The 12,746-nt window shown below is 46.4% G+C and overlaps 1 protein-coding gene across 3 annotated transcripts in view; it reads left to right on the top strand.

Annotated features, from left to right (window-relative positions):
- The window catches only part of CAMTA1 (calmodulin binding transcription activator 1), a 376,374-nt gene that overhangs the window by 327,347 nt on the left and 36,281 nt on the right, over window positions 1-12,746 (top strand). The window contains exons 10-11 of one of the 3 annotated variants that reach the window (XM_050714866.1): window positions 129-255; window positions 1,230-1,364. In XM_050714866.1, coding sequence (XP_050570823.1) covers window positions 129-255; window positions 1,230-1,364 — 262 coding nt within the window. Of the gene's footprint in view, window positions 1-128; window positions 256-1,229; window positions 1,365-8,434; window positions 9,055-12,746 lie in introns of those variants that run through there. The other 2 variants (XM_035557426.2, XM_050714865.1) reach the window with 2 other exon arrangements.

Here is a 12,746-nt window from a genome sequence, read left to right as displayed (position 1 = left end):
ATCTGTGTTAGCTTGGCACTTTTGTTAGCCCTCACGACACAGTTTACTCTTCATCTGTTTCAGTGCATGGTCCTCCCTGGGTATGGCTTTTTTGGTAATACTTTTTTCCCCCCTTCTCTTCCTTGTAGGGAGGAGTGAAAGTTCTAATCACTGGTCCGTGGCAAGAAGCCAGCAATAATTACAGCTGTCTGTTTGATCAGATCTCAGTGCCTGCATCTTTAATTCAGCCAGGAGTGCTGCGCTGCTACTGCCCAGGTAAGGAACGCCTCTCTCTCAGAGCTGGCAGTTTCAGAGGATGTTCTTATCCTAATAGTGTCTTGTATATATCTGTTTTTTGTGGGGGAATATGCAGTGACCTGTTGCTGTTTCTTCCACTTGCTTTGTCTCACTTCAAATCTATCCATCTACTTTTGGCTGCATTTTCAATTGTTTCATCTGCACTTTGGAAGCAGATCTCTTTCATTTTGAAAAGAGTTAGTAGACACATGCTCACTTCAAGGGGATGCTGAGTGAAAGCCGGTAGGAGTAGCTAGCCTTTATCTGAGGCTCAAAGTGCTAAATGTCTTGACTGAACTCATGGAAGGGTAGTGTATAAACATTGAGGAGCTTTCCCTTTTCCTTCAAACTATATATAGTGTGAGCACCTCAGTTTAGGATCTTGATACAGAGTATAACATTATTTAGAAGCTTTGAATTAGATTTAAAATACTTTCTAAGCATTTATTGAATACTGAAATAGCAGATTAAATAGTAACTGTTATTCAGAGCTGCACTCGCTGCTCTACTGCCTCTTAATTTCCATATATTCTGCTCTTTCTCTTTGGTGCTTGTGGGATGAGAACACCTGCAGCAACCCTGCAGAAATTTTCAGTAGTACTGGCCCTCAGTATGTGACTTTATGTATGCAGAATAACTGAGCTACATTGTTATGCCCCAGCTTGCTGTAAGAAATGCAGTGAAGTTGGTTAATCTTTAAGAATATGTGATTCTGCCTCCTGCCAAAACAACCTACTGCATGCCTCTTAAGCTTACAACCTGTGTGTTTTAAAATACAGATTGTCATTTTGGACTCCTTAGTTGTCTAGTCACAAAAATATTGTCAAATGCCCCTCTCTGTACTCATTGCATCTGCTTTCAGCCTGCCAATGGGAAGACCATCAATAGGATAATAATGTCCTGTGCATTTCTGCAGGGAGGTCTCTGTCTTACCACTTGTTCTTTCCTTTCAGCTCATGACACTGGGCTCGTGACTTTGCAAGTTGCCTTCAACAATCAGATCATCTCCAATTCTGTGGTGTTTGAATACAAAGCCAGAGCTCTGCCAACTCTGCCTTCCTCCCAGCATGACTGGCTGTCCTTGGATGGTAAGAAGCACACGATATTCTTTAACTAAGCTTGCCAAATGGTAGGACTGTGAATGAAAGGAGCTGCCACTGGTGTGGGGGAGAGATGCAGAGGCGCGGGCTTGTGCTGTGGGGAACGTCTGTTGCTCAGTGCTCTGTTAATCAAAGCCCTCTTTCTGAAATTTATTAGTTCTTTTAATGTGAACAAAATGTGGATGCATTTGATGGGAAGGAGACAAAGAGGTGTTTTCTTTGAATAGCAAGCCGAATGTTTCCCCAGTCATATTTCCTGTCAGGAAATGAACATGTACCCTGCATTTGTCTTCCCTGAGAACTCTGAAGCTTAAACTTGTCTAGAAAAAAATGCAAGTAAACAAGCAGAAAGTAGGAAGATGGTGAGGCAATATAAGGAACAAGGGCACTTTACAGTCAGCCACTGCTATGATTTCCACATACCACCTCATTACCTAGGAGTACTCAAAGGGGGTATGTATAGCTTCTGTCAGACACCTGAGAGTCTCAATGCCAGGACAGTCTATGCTGATGGCAAGCCAGGGGATTTTCTGGCACCTACCAGCCACAGTCAGCCTTTTTAGATGGGCAAGACTCGCAGCTGCACCCCTTATGCCTTGCAGGGATGGGACAGACACCCCAATAGCATTAGCTCTTAACAAGGCAGTTGGCAGAAAAAATGCGTGACTGATCAGAACATGACTGCTCTTACCTCAATGTCAGCACGGAGGAATGGGAACACAGGCTTTGGATTTATATGATAACTCTGTTCTTGAAAGTCTTAAGTTGGGATATACCCCAAAAATGCATTTTATAGAGGAGCAAGATGAGAAGAAGGAGAGTAGAAGAACGTAGAAGCCTGGAACACCAGGCTGGAGGAATTGAATTGCCTCGGTTACGTCTGACTGCCGGGGCTACTTATAAACGCTTTTGGAGGAAACCAGCTAGCAAGGTCCCCAAGGAAGCAACAGATCTGCTGGCTGGTCTCATTTATTTAACAAGATGGACAGCAAGTTCATTTCCCTTCCTGAGTGTGGTTGCTAGAGAGGTGTAGCTTCCAATTCAGACCAAGAAGATCTAGAGAAAGAGATGATTTGTGTTAACAATGTGATAGGTTGAAAAGGACCAGCAATACTGCTTTCATCTTTCTTCACCAGACAGAGTCAGCTCTTGCAGCACTGTATTATAGGCAACCTTAGCAAAATCCTAACACTCTTGCTAGGTGACCCATTTGTTAAGTGTTTGTTTTCTCTGCTAAATAAGGAGACAAATACAGTAAGGTCAGATCCTTAGTCTTCTGAAGTATCATTGCTGAGAAACTAGTATTAGCGTTACAAAGTGTTATACACAAGAAATCACAGGAATTATTGTTTGCATAGGACCATACTGAAGATGAGCAATAATGAGCTAATATATTGATTCAGTTTGTTCCTCGGTCAATTAACCTCATCCTGTTTTGTCTGTGAGCTGCAAACATGGTAACTGTAATATAATGCACGCTTTGGGAAATCTACCACGGATATTACTTTTGATAGCAGTTTAGTAACTTTAAAATAACGCTATCTTTACAAAGATTTGAAGCTTGTGTTACTGTGTTATTATTATTATATATACTTTGACAGACTTGGCAAATATGTAGAACTGATTCACTTCAACAGAAATATTGAATGGTTTTGAGCTTCTATCAATGTAGGCAGGTAGTGTTTGAAAGGTTTTTGATGGGCTCCCTTGATCTGTCTGGGAAGCCCTGACAGAAAAAGCTTTCTTCATTAAAATATTCATTAGAGGCTTTCTCCGTACTATTAGTAGCTGTGAGCCTAGGGACTAGTCACATGGGTCACATCTGAGCACTCTGACGCTGCTGATTAGTGCGTATGTAGTTCATCTGTAAAAAATGTGAGCATCAGGGCAGATGAGGAGGAGCCATTTCTTGCTGAATTCTGACAGAGCAGTGTGTGTGTGCGCGTGCAGAGTCTGAGCTGATACATTTGGGGATAACGGGGGCAGGAAACAGAAAATGGAATTTTCTTCAGAGTAGCATTAGGCATGATTTTAGAGGTACAGTACTTGTATCTTCAGCTGTTTAAGGGCTATCCCTTAATACTAGCAGCGAATTGATGCATCTTACTGTGATTCTCCCCCTCCGTGTAATGTCACAGAAAACATAGGCTTAGCTTCTCTGTTTTCTGACTATTAGATGCATTGTTTCTCATGCCATTTACAGTAAGACATTTCAAGAAAGTCAGAGCAGCACTACTTCTGATGTTTCTAAACACGAGTGGAATGGAGACAGGTCACTGTGATTATTGTAAGGTTAAAGAGAGGTTTGTGACTTGGTTGTAGAGGTGCACATAATGTTATGTTCAGCATCAAAATTGAGTTTGACTGCAGTGTTGGTAAGGTTTGCAGATGCTTTTCATCTGCTATTGAAGCTGCAAGTTGCATGTGAAGTACAGCAGATACTGATGTGATGGAGATTGATACTCAGCTGTTAGCAGTCTCTCCAGTGCAGCATGCAAAGGGGATACATTTTAAAACCGTTGTTTGACAACTCCCTCAGTGCTGGTGAATTTGGAGGAGCTGCAGAAGGTGGCCGTGGGGGCTGAGCGCTGTCTCTGTTGCTCTTTCACGTTGTCTGGGAGCTGCTGGTTAACAGGCAAGCTTTCAATTAGAGACTGTTACGGTGTGGTAATGGTGGAAGGGAGGGGGACTGCAGCAGTGAACAAACTAGGGCATTGCTAACAGGGAGAAAAAAAAAAAAGTAAAAGGACCGCTGCAATGCAGAGGCTCTTCAGGGAAAAAGGCAGAATAATTTTATTAACCATGACATATCAGAAGCCTCTGCCTTGATGCACAGTGCTCTAAGGCAGCAAATTATATTCTTTTTAATGGACCAGCAACATCTTTCTGTTTATTCTGAGAGAACAGATGTTAGTTTAGCTAGCTAAGGTATAAGCTAACATGAATTGATTCTATCAACAGAATAAATCCACAAATCCCTGTCTTCTTTGTTCACTTTAATTGCACTGCTTCAAATCCTTGTCCTACTGCCTGTTATGTAGTCTTGAGGGAAGGATTTCAAGGACTATTTGTAGTCCCAAAATATTGACTAGAATTTTAATATTCTTTTTAATTAACCCGAAGGAACACTTTGAGTTCCTTTACACTAAACTGTTAAAACACTTCTGATGATTCCAACTATATGACCAGTGCAAGAGAGGGGTAGGAGTAACAAAGTCTACCATACCCCAGGAATGGTGTAGTAAAAGGATAAACAGTATCTATCTTACATACGTTTGCATAAACAATAGTCATCCACAGACCTCTTTAAAATAAAGATAAAGACATTCTCTGTTGGGGCTGTATATTTTCAGTTATACCGAGACAAAAATAAATCTTCTTTCTTTGTTCAGTTCTGCAGATAACTGAAAACCTTTAGCTTCACTTCTTTTCTTCAGGAAGCAAGTCTCAGAGCATAGTGGCTTCAATTTCTCTTCAAGCTCTTGTTGAGAATTTACTACCCAGTTATTGGACTGGTGTAGTTATATGCTGTTGTAGTAATAGGCTGTGCTAAACAGGCTGTAGCACAGCTCCAGACATAAAAACACAGTATCTTGATCATCAAACCATATGCTGTAAATAAAGCCAATAAATATATATATATATACATAAAATTCCTGCTGTTGGGTATGGCTGGTAAGATACTAGGCGCGCTTGGAATCACACCTTTGTAGAACTTTGCAGGTTTTGACAAAGATGGGTTAGCAAAGAAGCATCTGAACCTGAGCGTGCAAAAAAGAGAGTTCCCCCATGACCAGCGGGAAACAGTGAGCATGAAGTTTTGTGCATGCTGAGCAGATGCAGCTTTCCTGGGGCACATTGGTGCTCCTCCTATCGCAGAGCAGTGGCATGAGATCCCTGCATTTGTCTGTGCAGTGTCTTAGCAGGATCTGCTTCCACTAGGCTACTGCACTGGTAGAGAGCAGCAGTGGTACGATGTATTGCACTTCCTTCTCGTAAGTGCTTACAGAAACATCTGGTTTAAGATTTTTCTAAAGGCAGGTAATTCTTATGATTATTGAGGGAGCATTGAACCAGTGCCTGTAGAGCCCAGAATCTGGGAGAGATATGATGAACAGAAACACATTTTAAGTGAAATCATGATAATTGTGCTTCCCGGAGGAAAGCGTGTCATTAAATTATTTCCTGATTTAAAGTGGTTGCTACTCTTAGAAGTAGTGACCTTAGGGTAAGGATAAATCCCACCTTTTGGAGCACAGAGCAAGTATTGTTCATTGGGATCAGGGAATAGTATTGCAAATGCCTGCTAAATGTGAGACCGTGTTCTTCTATACCTCTGTTTCCTAGGTCTTTATCAAGCCAAGTGAGGGAATGTGCAGAGAAGGAGTTCTGAGGGGCAGCATGTTGAGTGGCCATCCTCTGAAGGATTTCCTTCCTTTTTCAGTGTATGCTGCACTAAAAAGGATAGTGCCTCCTTTTTCTGAACTATACACAACCACTCCTTTTTTATTCTTAATTTTTTCTTATTTTAACCCACAGATAAATTAGATCTTTTACTAATGGGCAGTGGGCACTAGCTGCTAACGTTCTTGCATTTTTTTCTAGCTCATTAGAGGTCTTTCTTTTCAAAGAAAGCCTTTCTTCTTCTCATAAGGGATGCACTCCCTTATTGCCTTTGTCTCCTTTGATAAACTTGGCAGCCTCTTCTTTTTTTTTCATCTATAAAACAGGCAATTTTCAGATGCTGCTGTCAGCTCAAAGGCCATCACGTACTTCTGTAGGCATTTGACCTCACTTTTCATTCACTGTCTGTAGAGAAGTTCTCTCGAGAAAAATGAAAAGCAAACAAGACCCCTTTTGAACTGAAGGAGAGAGATCTTCTACTGACAGATAAATAGCAAATTAAACAGGCTTTTTAGTACAGATTTCCAGTGGAAAGCATGTGTGTTTGCCTTCCACTGAAGCCTTTGCTCCTTTCTGTCTGTAGAGATGATGTTTCCTTAGCATGGGATGTGATCAGGCATTCCAAGGAGTGCTCCTTGGCATTATATTTACGCACCTGCAGAAAAGAGGCTGTGAAGGAATAAGTGGTGCCATAGGGAGCTCAGAGAGAAATAAAAAATTTGGGCAGGGGTCATGTGAGCTGATGGTTTAGGTGTGTATAGGATGGACGAGGGTGTGACTGGTACTGAATCTAGCTGGTACTGACACAAAAGAGCATAATAGGCAGCCTTCCAACCTTTTAGCTAGTTCTGGATTCTCAGTTTAAGATTTGACTGCCGTTCCCAGGTGGAAGATGTAGGAAAGTTTGGTGGCTGACTGGTGCTAGGGTGACATGGCCATACCTGTGGCCCCTAAACTCTAGGCGTTGCGTGCAGGAGGTAGATGGGATAGAACAGGTCACTGAATTCAAGTTACCTGTGAATGATGGTAGATGTTCAAAGTCAAAATCCACAAAGGATGTTTGTTTTCCAGCACCTGATGCCTGTTTCTAGCATGTAGAGGTTACGAGATTCAGATAACACAGGCTTGTAGGAATGACATGTTTGGTATTGGTGAGGTCCTTAGAAATGTAGTTTCAGAGCCATAGAAGTCTATCAGTAGAAAAAAGCAAGTGTCCATAAACAGTAGCACTCTGTTTATCACTCCTCTCTCCATCTAGGTAGGCATGACTGTGTGCTTGACTTTACACCTTGGGTTTTACCATAAAAGACTATAATTTGGGTTCTCCTTGGGAGGAGGGATGGAGCTGCGGTGCTGTGTGGCAGAGCTGCCGTGCAGCGGGCTGGGATGTGTGAGTGTCAGCACAGGCGCCCGGTTCCTTACTAGGAGCTTAGACTGCACGCTTCAGATGTTTCTGTTCGCCCTCTCTTCTTCGCATTTACCCTGAAGAAGCAGGAGTCTGTATGGAGGCTTTGTCTGACTCACTGTTATTGTTGTTGAGATCTGTCTTTTTTTCCCTTTTACACAAAATCGTTAAGGACAGGCTGCTCTGCTGCAGTTGTTTCAGGAAGCCTGTCTTTTATTGCTTTGACTGCATTTCGCAGACGGTCGTTTTTTCTGTTTCGACTGCGTTGTGAGGGAGTTGAGGCAAGGGGTGTTTCATTTTCCGTCCTGGATGTTGCCTTTGAGCGGGTCAGGTTTCACGCTCAGGCACTCGCTTTCCTCCGGGAAGTCTGCTTTTGGCATCAGCCCGGCTTCCTTTCGGACGAAGCGAGCGCACGGAGCTTCCCGGGAGCGCTGGGCTGGGTCTGAGCTCCGCAGGGAAGCCCGGGAGGGCCGCGAGCCGTGCCGCCGCGCCTCGCTGGAGCAGGGGCTGCAGCGGTGCCTGCGGAGCGGGCCCTGCCGCGTCCCGCCGCGCCGGGTGCCGCGTGTGCCGGTGTGTCGGGGTGCCCGTCGCTCGGGGTGCCCGTCCCTCCCCGGTCGGTGCCGGCGGCGGCCGCGCCCGCTGCAGGAGCGCAGCCCGGAGCCCGCCGGGCCCCGCGGGGCTGTGGCGGCGGTGACGTCACCGCGCGGGCGGGGCCGGGCCGGGCCGCTCCGCCACAGACAATGGAAGGCGGCGGCCGCAGCCGGCTCCCGCCGCAGCGCCGGGCCGCCGCCGAGCGCGGCGCGGGCCCGTAGCCGGCGGCCGGGGCTCGTATCCCGCTATGGCGGCGCCGGGCGGCCCCGGCGTGGGCTGAGGGCGGCGCCGGCGACCGAGCGGCTCCGCTCCCCGGCGAGGCTCCGCCGTCTCTCGGAGCCCGGCCGTGCGAGGCGGTCCGCCCGGCGCCCCGAGCCCGGCGGGGTGCCGCCGCCGGGCGCCCGGCAGCGGTTAGAGCCGCCGGCGGAGCCTCCGGTCGCCGCCGAGGCGCTTCGAGCGCGGGCGGCGGGCGCCGTCGGGGCACGAAGCGGCTGCGACCGCGACCGAGCGGAGCCGGGGCCCGCCCCCGGGCAGCCGGCGCCAGGCCCCCCGCGGCCGCTCCCGCACCGAGCTCGGGCGGCGCCGCTCCCGTCAGCCCGCCGCGGCCTCTGGCGTGGGCTCGCCGCCGGGTTGGCGCGGCGCACGGCCCCGGCTCGGGGCCGACCGCCGGTCGCGGAGCTCGGGGGCGTTCGCCCGCGCGCGGACGAGATACGAGAGCCCTCGGCCGCCAGGCGCCGTTTGCCTCCGTCTGCACGCGCGGTCCAGATGCCGGGCCGTGCCTCCCGGCCGTCCCGGAGCCGGCTGCTGACCGCCGCTCGTCTGCCCTGCGAGTCTGCCAGCCGGGCCGACGCTGCTGCGCTGCGTGCGGCACCATGCCCCGTGCCGCGGGGCAGGCACGCCCCGTCTCCCGGCGCCGTCTTCTGCTGTGCCTGACGCACGCCGGGGAGCGCTAGTCCATGCGCCGCTGCCACAGAGGTGCGGAGAGGGCACAGCTGAGACTCCCGCCTGCGCTGTGGTAAGGCAGGCGCTCCCGCTGGCTGCGAGCATGCAAAAGACCCCGAGCACGGCTGTGGGAGAGCCTGCTCCGTCCACCCCTGCTGCAGGGGCCTGCGCCAGGTGCTGGCTGGAGCCTCCGCTGCCTTTGTAGACTCTCAGGTCAGTCCTCTGATACTCGGTGTTGCCGGTTTATTTGCCTAGAAGCGAGCAGAGGTACAGAGGGGTCTGGTACCCTCCACCCGTTGCAGGTGGATATGCAGATATGACGAAGCATTGTTTTCAGTAAGTATTACGGGATGATATATAGTACAGTATTTGTTTGGGCTTAAGTCTGCATGCTTATGTGTTGTCTGTCACTGCTGTACTTAGGACGTGAGTGCGTGCCTTTTGAAGCTTGCTGATCCTTCCTCTCCCCCCCCCACCCCCGTGTCCACAGCGGGAGTTGTGGTTGTGTTTGCACTGACTTCCCCTCCTGTGGTGGTCCCTGGCCCTTTCAGGGTGATGTTACAGTATAGGCTGAAAATTGTGATAGGGCTTTAACCGTAGCATCACACGTGCAGAAGAACATTGTAACACCTCTAGCTCACAGTTTCATATTTGAGTGGGTACGGTGAAGTAAATAGCCCAAACCTTCCCCAGGAATTTAAGGATACTGAAAACACACTCCCGCGCTGTACCAGGTTATTGCAAGACTTGTTTTGCAGGGCGCTTCATCAAAAAGAGTAGGACTAGGAGGGGGAATTAAGTCCAGGTAGGCCACTCCCAGTTCAGAGGTGGAATAAGCGTGACTGACTTTTTGAAAGCTTCCACTGAAGGAGATCTTAGTCTCTTTTTGCTGATCGATTCTAATGTTTCACAGTTTGCATCTTGCAGTAGTTCACATTTATCTAACTTTGCAGCAAATAGAGGCCATTTCATATCATTCTGGTCATCGTTCTGCTGATTTCTGGGTGAATATTTTGTCTCTTGAATTTGCAATCTATATGAGAAAGAAAACTCATGTCCAAGTTTTTACCATACTTCCAGTACTGTAGCAGCACAGACAGTGCCCCATGAGGTCCTCTTCTCCTGCTAATAGCTCCTTTAGCATGTTTCTCTTGGAGGAGAAAGTCTCCATGAGCAGTGCACAATGTCCTAAGCTGTTGCGCTTTGCATGCATCGAAAAGCACATCTTTCATAGTGCTGGCACCTGTAGGAAAGCACAGCAAGTTTCTGACCAGAGATATACAAAGCAACCTTAGGCAACCAACTGTTTTTATACAAATTACTGAATAGCATGAAAAGTGACATCTCAAGTCTACCTTGGATCTCTAAAACCTTCCCTGGTTTGCTTTTCCTGGACAGTGTGAAAAAATCTCACCATCCCTTAGCTCAGGGGAGAAGTCTGGAAGAAAAAAAAGTAGTACTTTATAAAGGTTAAATATAGAGATGGCCACTTGAGGAAAAAGTCAGCCCATCCCACCTCCTTGCTCCTCTTGTGTAGTAATGGCATGGTAAAGAGAAGTGGGGGGAAGTACCATCTTTTGAGGTAGCATTGGCTGCTGGAGATGGTGGAGAGGAACAAAGTGTTCCCAGATGGTGTGGGATGAACAGCTGAAGTCCTGCAGCACCGGAAAAATTATGGAAAAAGTGTTACCGATAAGAAATCTTAACACTGCTAAGTGGGTTAACAGCTTAAAATCACTGGCAATGCCTGTATGTGCAGGTCTTGATTATTGCTTTATTCCTGCTCATGCCCGGTACTATTTATTTCTTATGTGAAAGCATAGACCTTTTTCAGCTGTCACTTAGGCTCAGTGGAATGACAGTGTTTTCCTCGTCTCATGCCTCAGTATTCGTGGCATTTCTCATTGCCTGGAAGCAACCTACCTAACCAGCAGAGATATGCATATGTCTTAGAATATTAAGTAAAAATTTTAAGGGCTTTTATTGGTGGTAGAGACCATGTCCTGTAATCTTGTATTGTTAAACAGATCTTTTCATAAGATGTATCAAGGGTGGCACGGAAGTTTAATTTCAGAAAAATCTGTTTCTGCAGTGGTGACTCCTCAGTAATAAACCAAATCAAATTGATGTGGCGGTATGTTCAGCGTTTTTGCTGTATAGAAGAGTTGAGCAAGTTGTATATGCAAATGACAAATGATTTGTAAAATAGAAGATCACTGGCACTCAGAGTAATAAAGTGCCCTTAGGCTGCTTCAGTCACCACCCACAGCTTGCACTGGTTGAAAGAATATGGTGCATCTGCCTCGCTCTGGAAAGTAGAAAAATGTCGTTGTGCTGCAAGCTTTCTTACAGTGCTCAGCTATTGCACTTGTTAAATTCAGTCTGTGTGTGTTCATACCAAAGATGTTGTAACACAGAAACTGCTGTTAAAGAAAACTGCATGTGCTGGGAAGCCAGTGCTCTTGGAGTGGATTCTTACCTCCAGAGCATTTAAACGTGACACTTCGGAACATGCATATGCAGATCTAACAAAACACCATTAATTTAGTGGTTAGAAGACTGTGGGGAAATGACTGTAACTTGGGCAGAGAGTGCTCTAGTAGAATAAGCAGGAAAGATCATGCACCTTCTTCATTTGTTCCTTAGACTCAAATATTGTTACTCAAATATCATCAAACATTTAGTTTGTGTAGAGTGGCAAAAAAAAAAAAAAAAAAAGGCCTCCGAGTGTATGTGTGAGACATACTCACCGCTAAGATTTGCTGGCTGTTTGTTTTGTCAGTGAAAAGCAGAATTTCCTGTGTAATAGTCCTGGCTTTGCTGCCATGTTGTGAGTGGTATGGATGAAATTTCTTGCTTGTTGATTCTAGAGCACAAAAGCAAGAAAGTGATCGTTTTGGTTCTTCCCTTGTCCAGTAAAGCAGCATGCAGAGATTAGAAAAGCAACTCTGGTAATCTTTGAGAGCCAAAGGCAATGGTTTGAGCTGGTGTCCACCAAACAAGACACTGTTGTTTCTTGCCACCTTGTGTAGCTCAAAAAGAGAGAACCTGGGTGTGAAATCCTACAGTGTCTTCGGATAATAGTGTCTTTGAACAAGTCATTGGGTTAGAAGATGGGGAGGACCATGCTTTATGCTATCACGGGCTGGGTGAAGTGTTTCATTTATAAGTATTTTCTGCATCACAGGTGTTTACCCCAAATTTGCTTTGTGTTTTTTCTATACCATTTAGAGTGAGGACTCTGTGTCTTGAGTGTCTTGACACCTACTGATGGGACAGCACAGCTGAATGACAAGGGCAATAGAGAGTGTTTTGGTAGATCTCCAGGGGAGTTGTCCCACTTGATACATGATCAAGCCCATTCTCAGTAGCAACCCTGTTACCTATTCGCATGGGGAAAAAAAAACCAAAAACACTTGGAAAATGTTTGAAACTGCTGCCCTTTAACGTAGAGTACATGTAGTCAGGGGCTGTCACAATCTGAGCAGGCACTGGAAGTTTTACAAAGCAGGTACTTTTGCAGTCCCAGGTAAAAACTTGTGTGGCATGAATGGCTAGCATCTATTTAGATCTTTACTGAGGAAGTTCTGTTCTATCGGAGGATGCTAAGGGAGAAAACAGAGGCATGACTCCCGGGCACCTCCCTCAGGGAGTTAAACCAGATTAACTCCTCTGCTCATTGCACTTTCTGTTTACTGCATCTGCTGTAGTGGCTCAGAGCTGTTTTTACAGGTCTGCTTTAAGTTCATCAGTGAAGTGATCTGGACTTAAGAAACGCCAGCTTAAACCAATCCTGCCAAAAGAGACTGTAACATGAAACTATATCCAGGTTCTCTGGTCTTAACTGTGGAAGTATACACCCTGTAGCTCTGTAGAATGCTGACTGATGTGAGTAATCAGTCATCCTTAAAAGACTTTACCAGATTAATTTTGCATCTATAGAAATACTGTGTGTGTAACTTGCTATCAGTAGTAGGCTCCCTCTGAGTACGAATTAAGAAGCTTGTTCTGGTTACAGATGATGTCTG

The sequence above is a fragment of the Cygnus atratus genome, chromosome 21, assembly GCF_013377495.2.
Source record: "Cygnus atratus isolate AKBS03 ecotype Queensland, Australia chromosome 21, CAtr_DNAZoo_HiC_assembly, whole genome shotgun sequence".
Lineage (NCBI taxonomy): Eukaryota > Metazoa > Chordata > Aves > Anseriformes > Anatidae > Cygnus > Cygnus atratus.
This window is presented reverse-complemented; position numbering and strand designations above follow the sequence as displayed.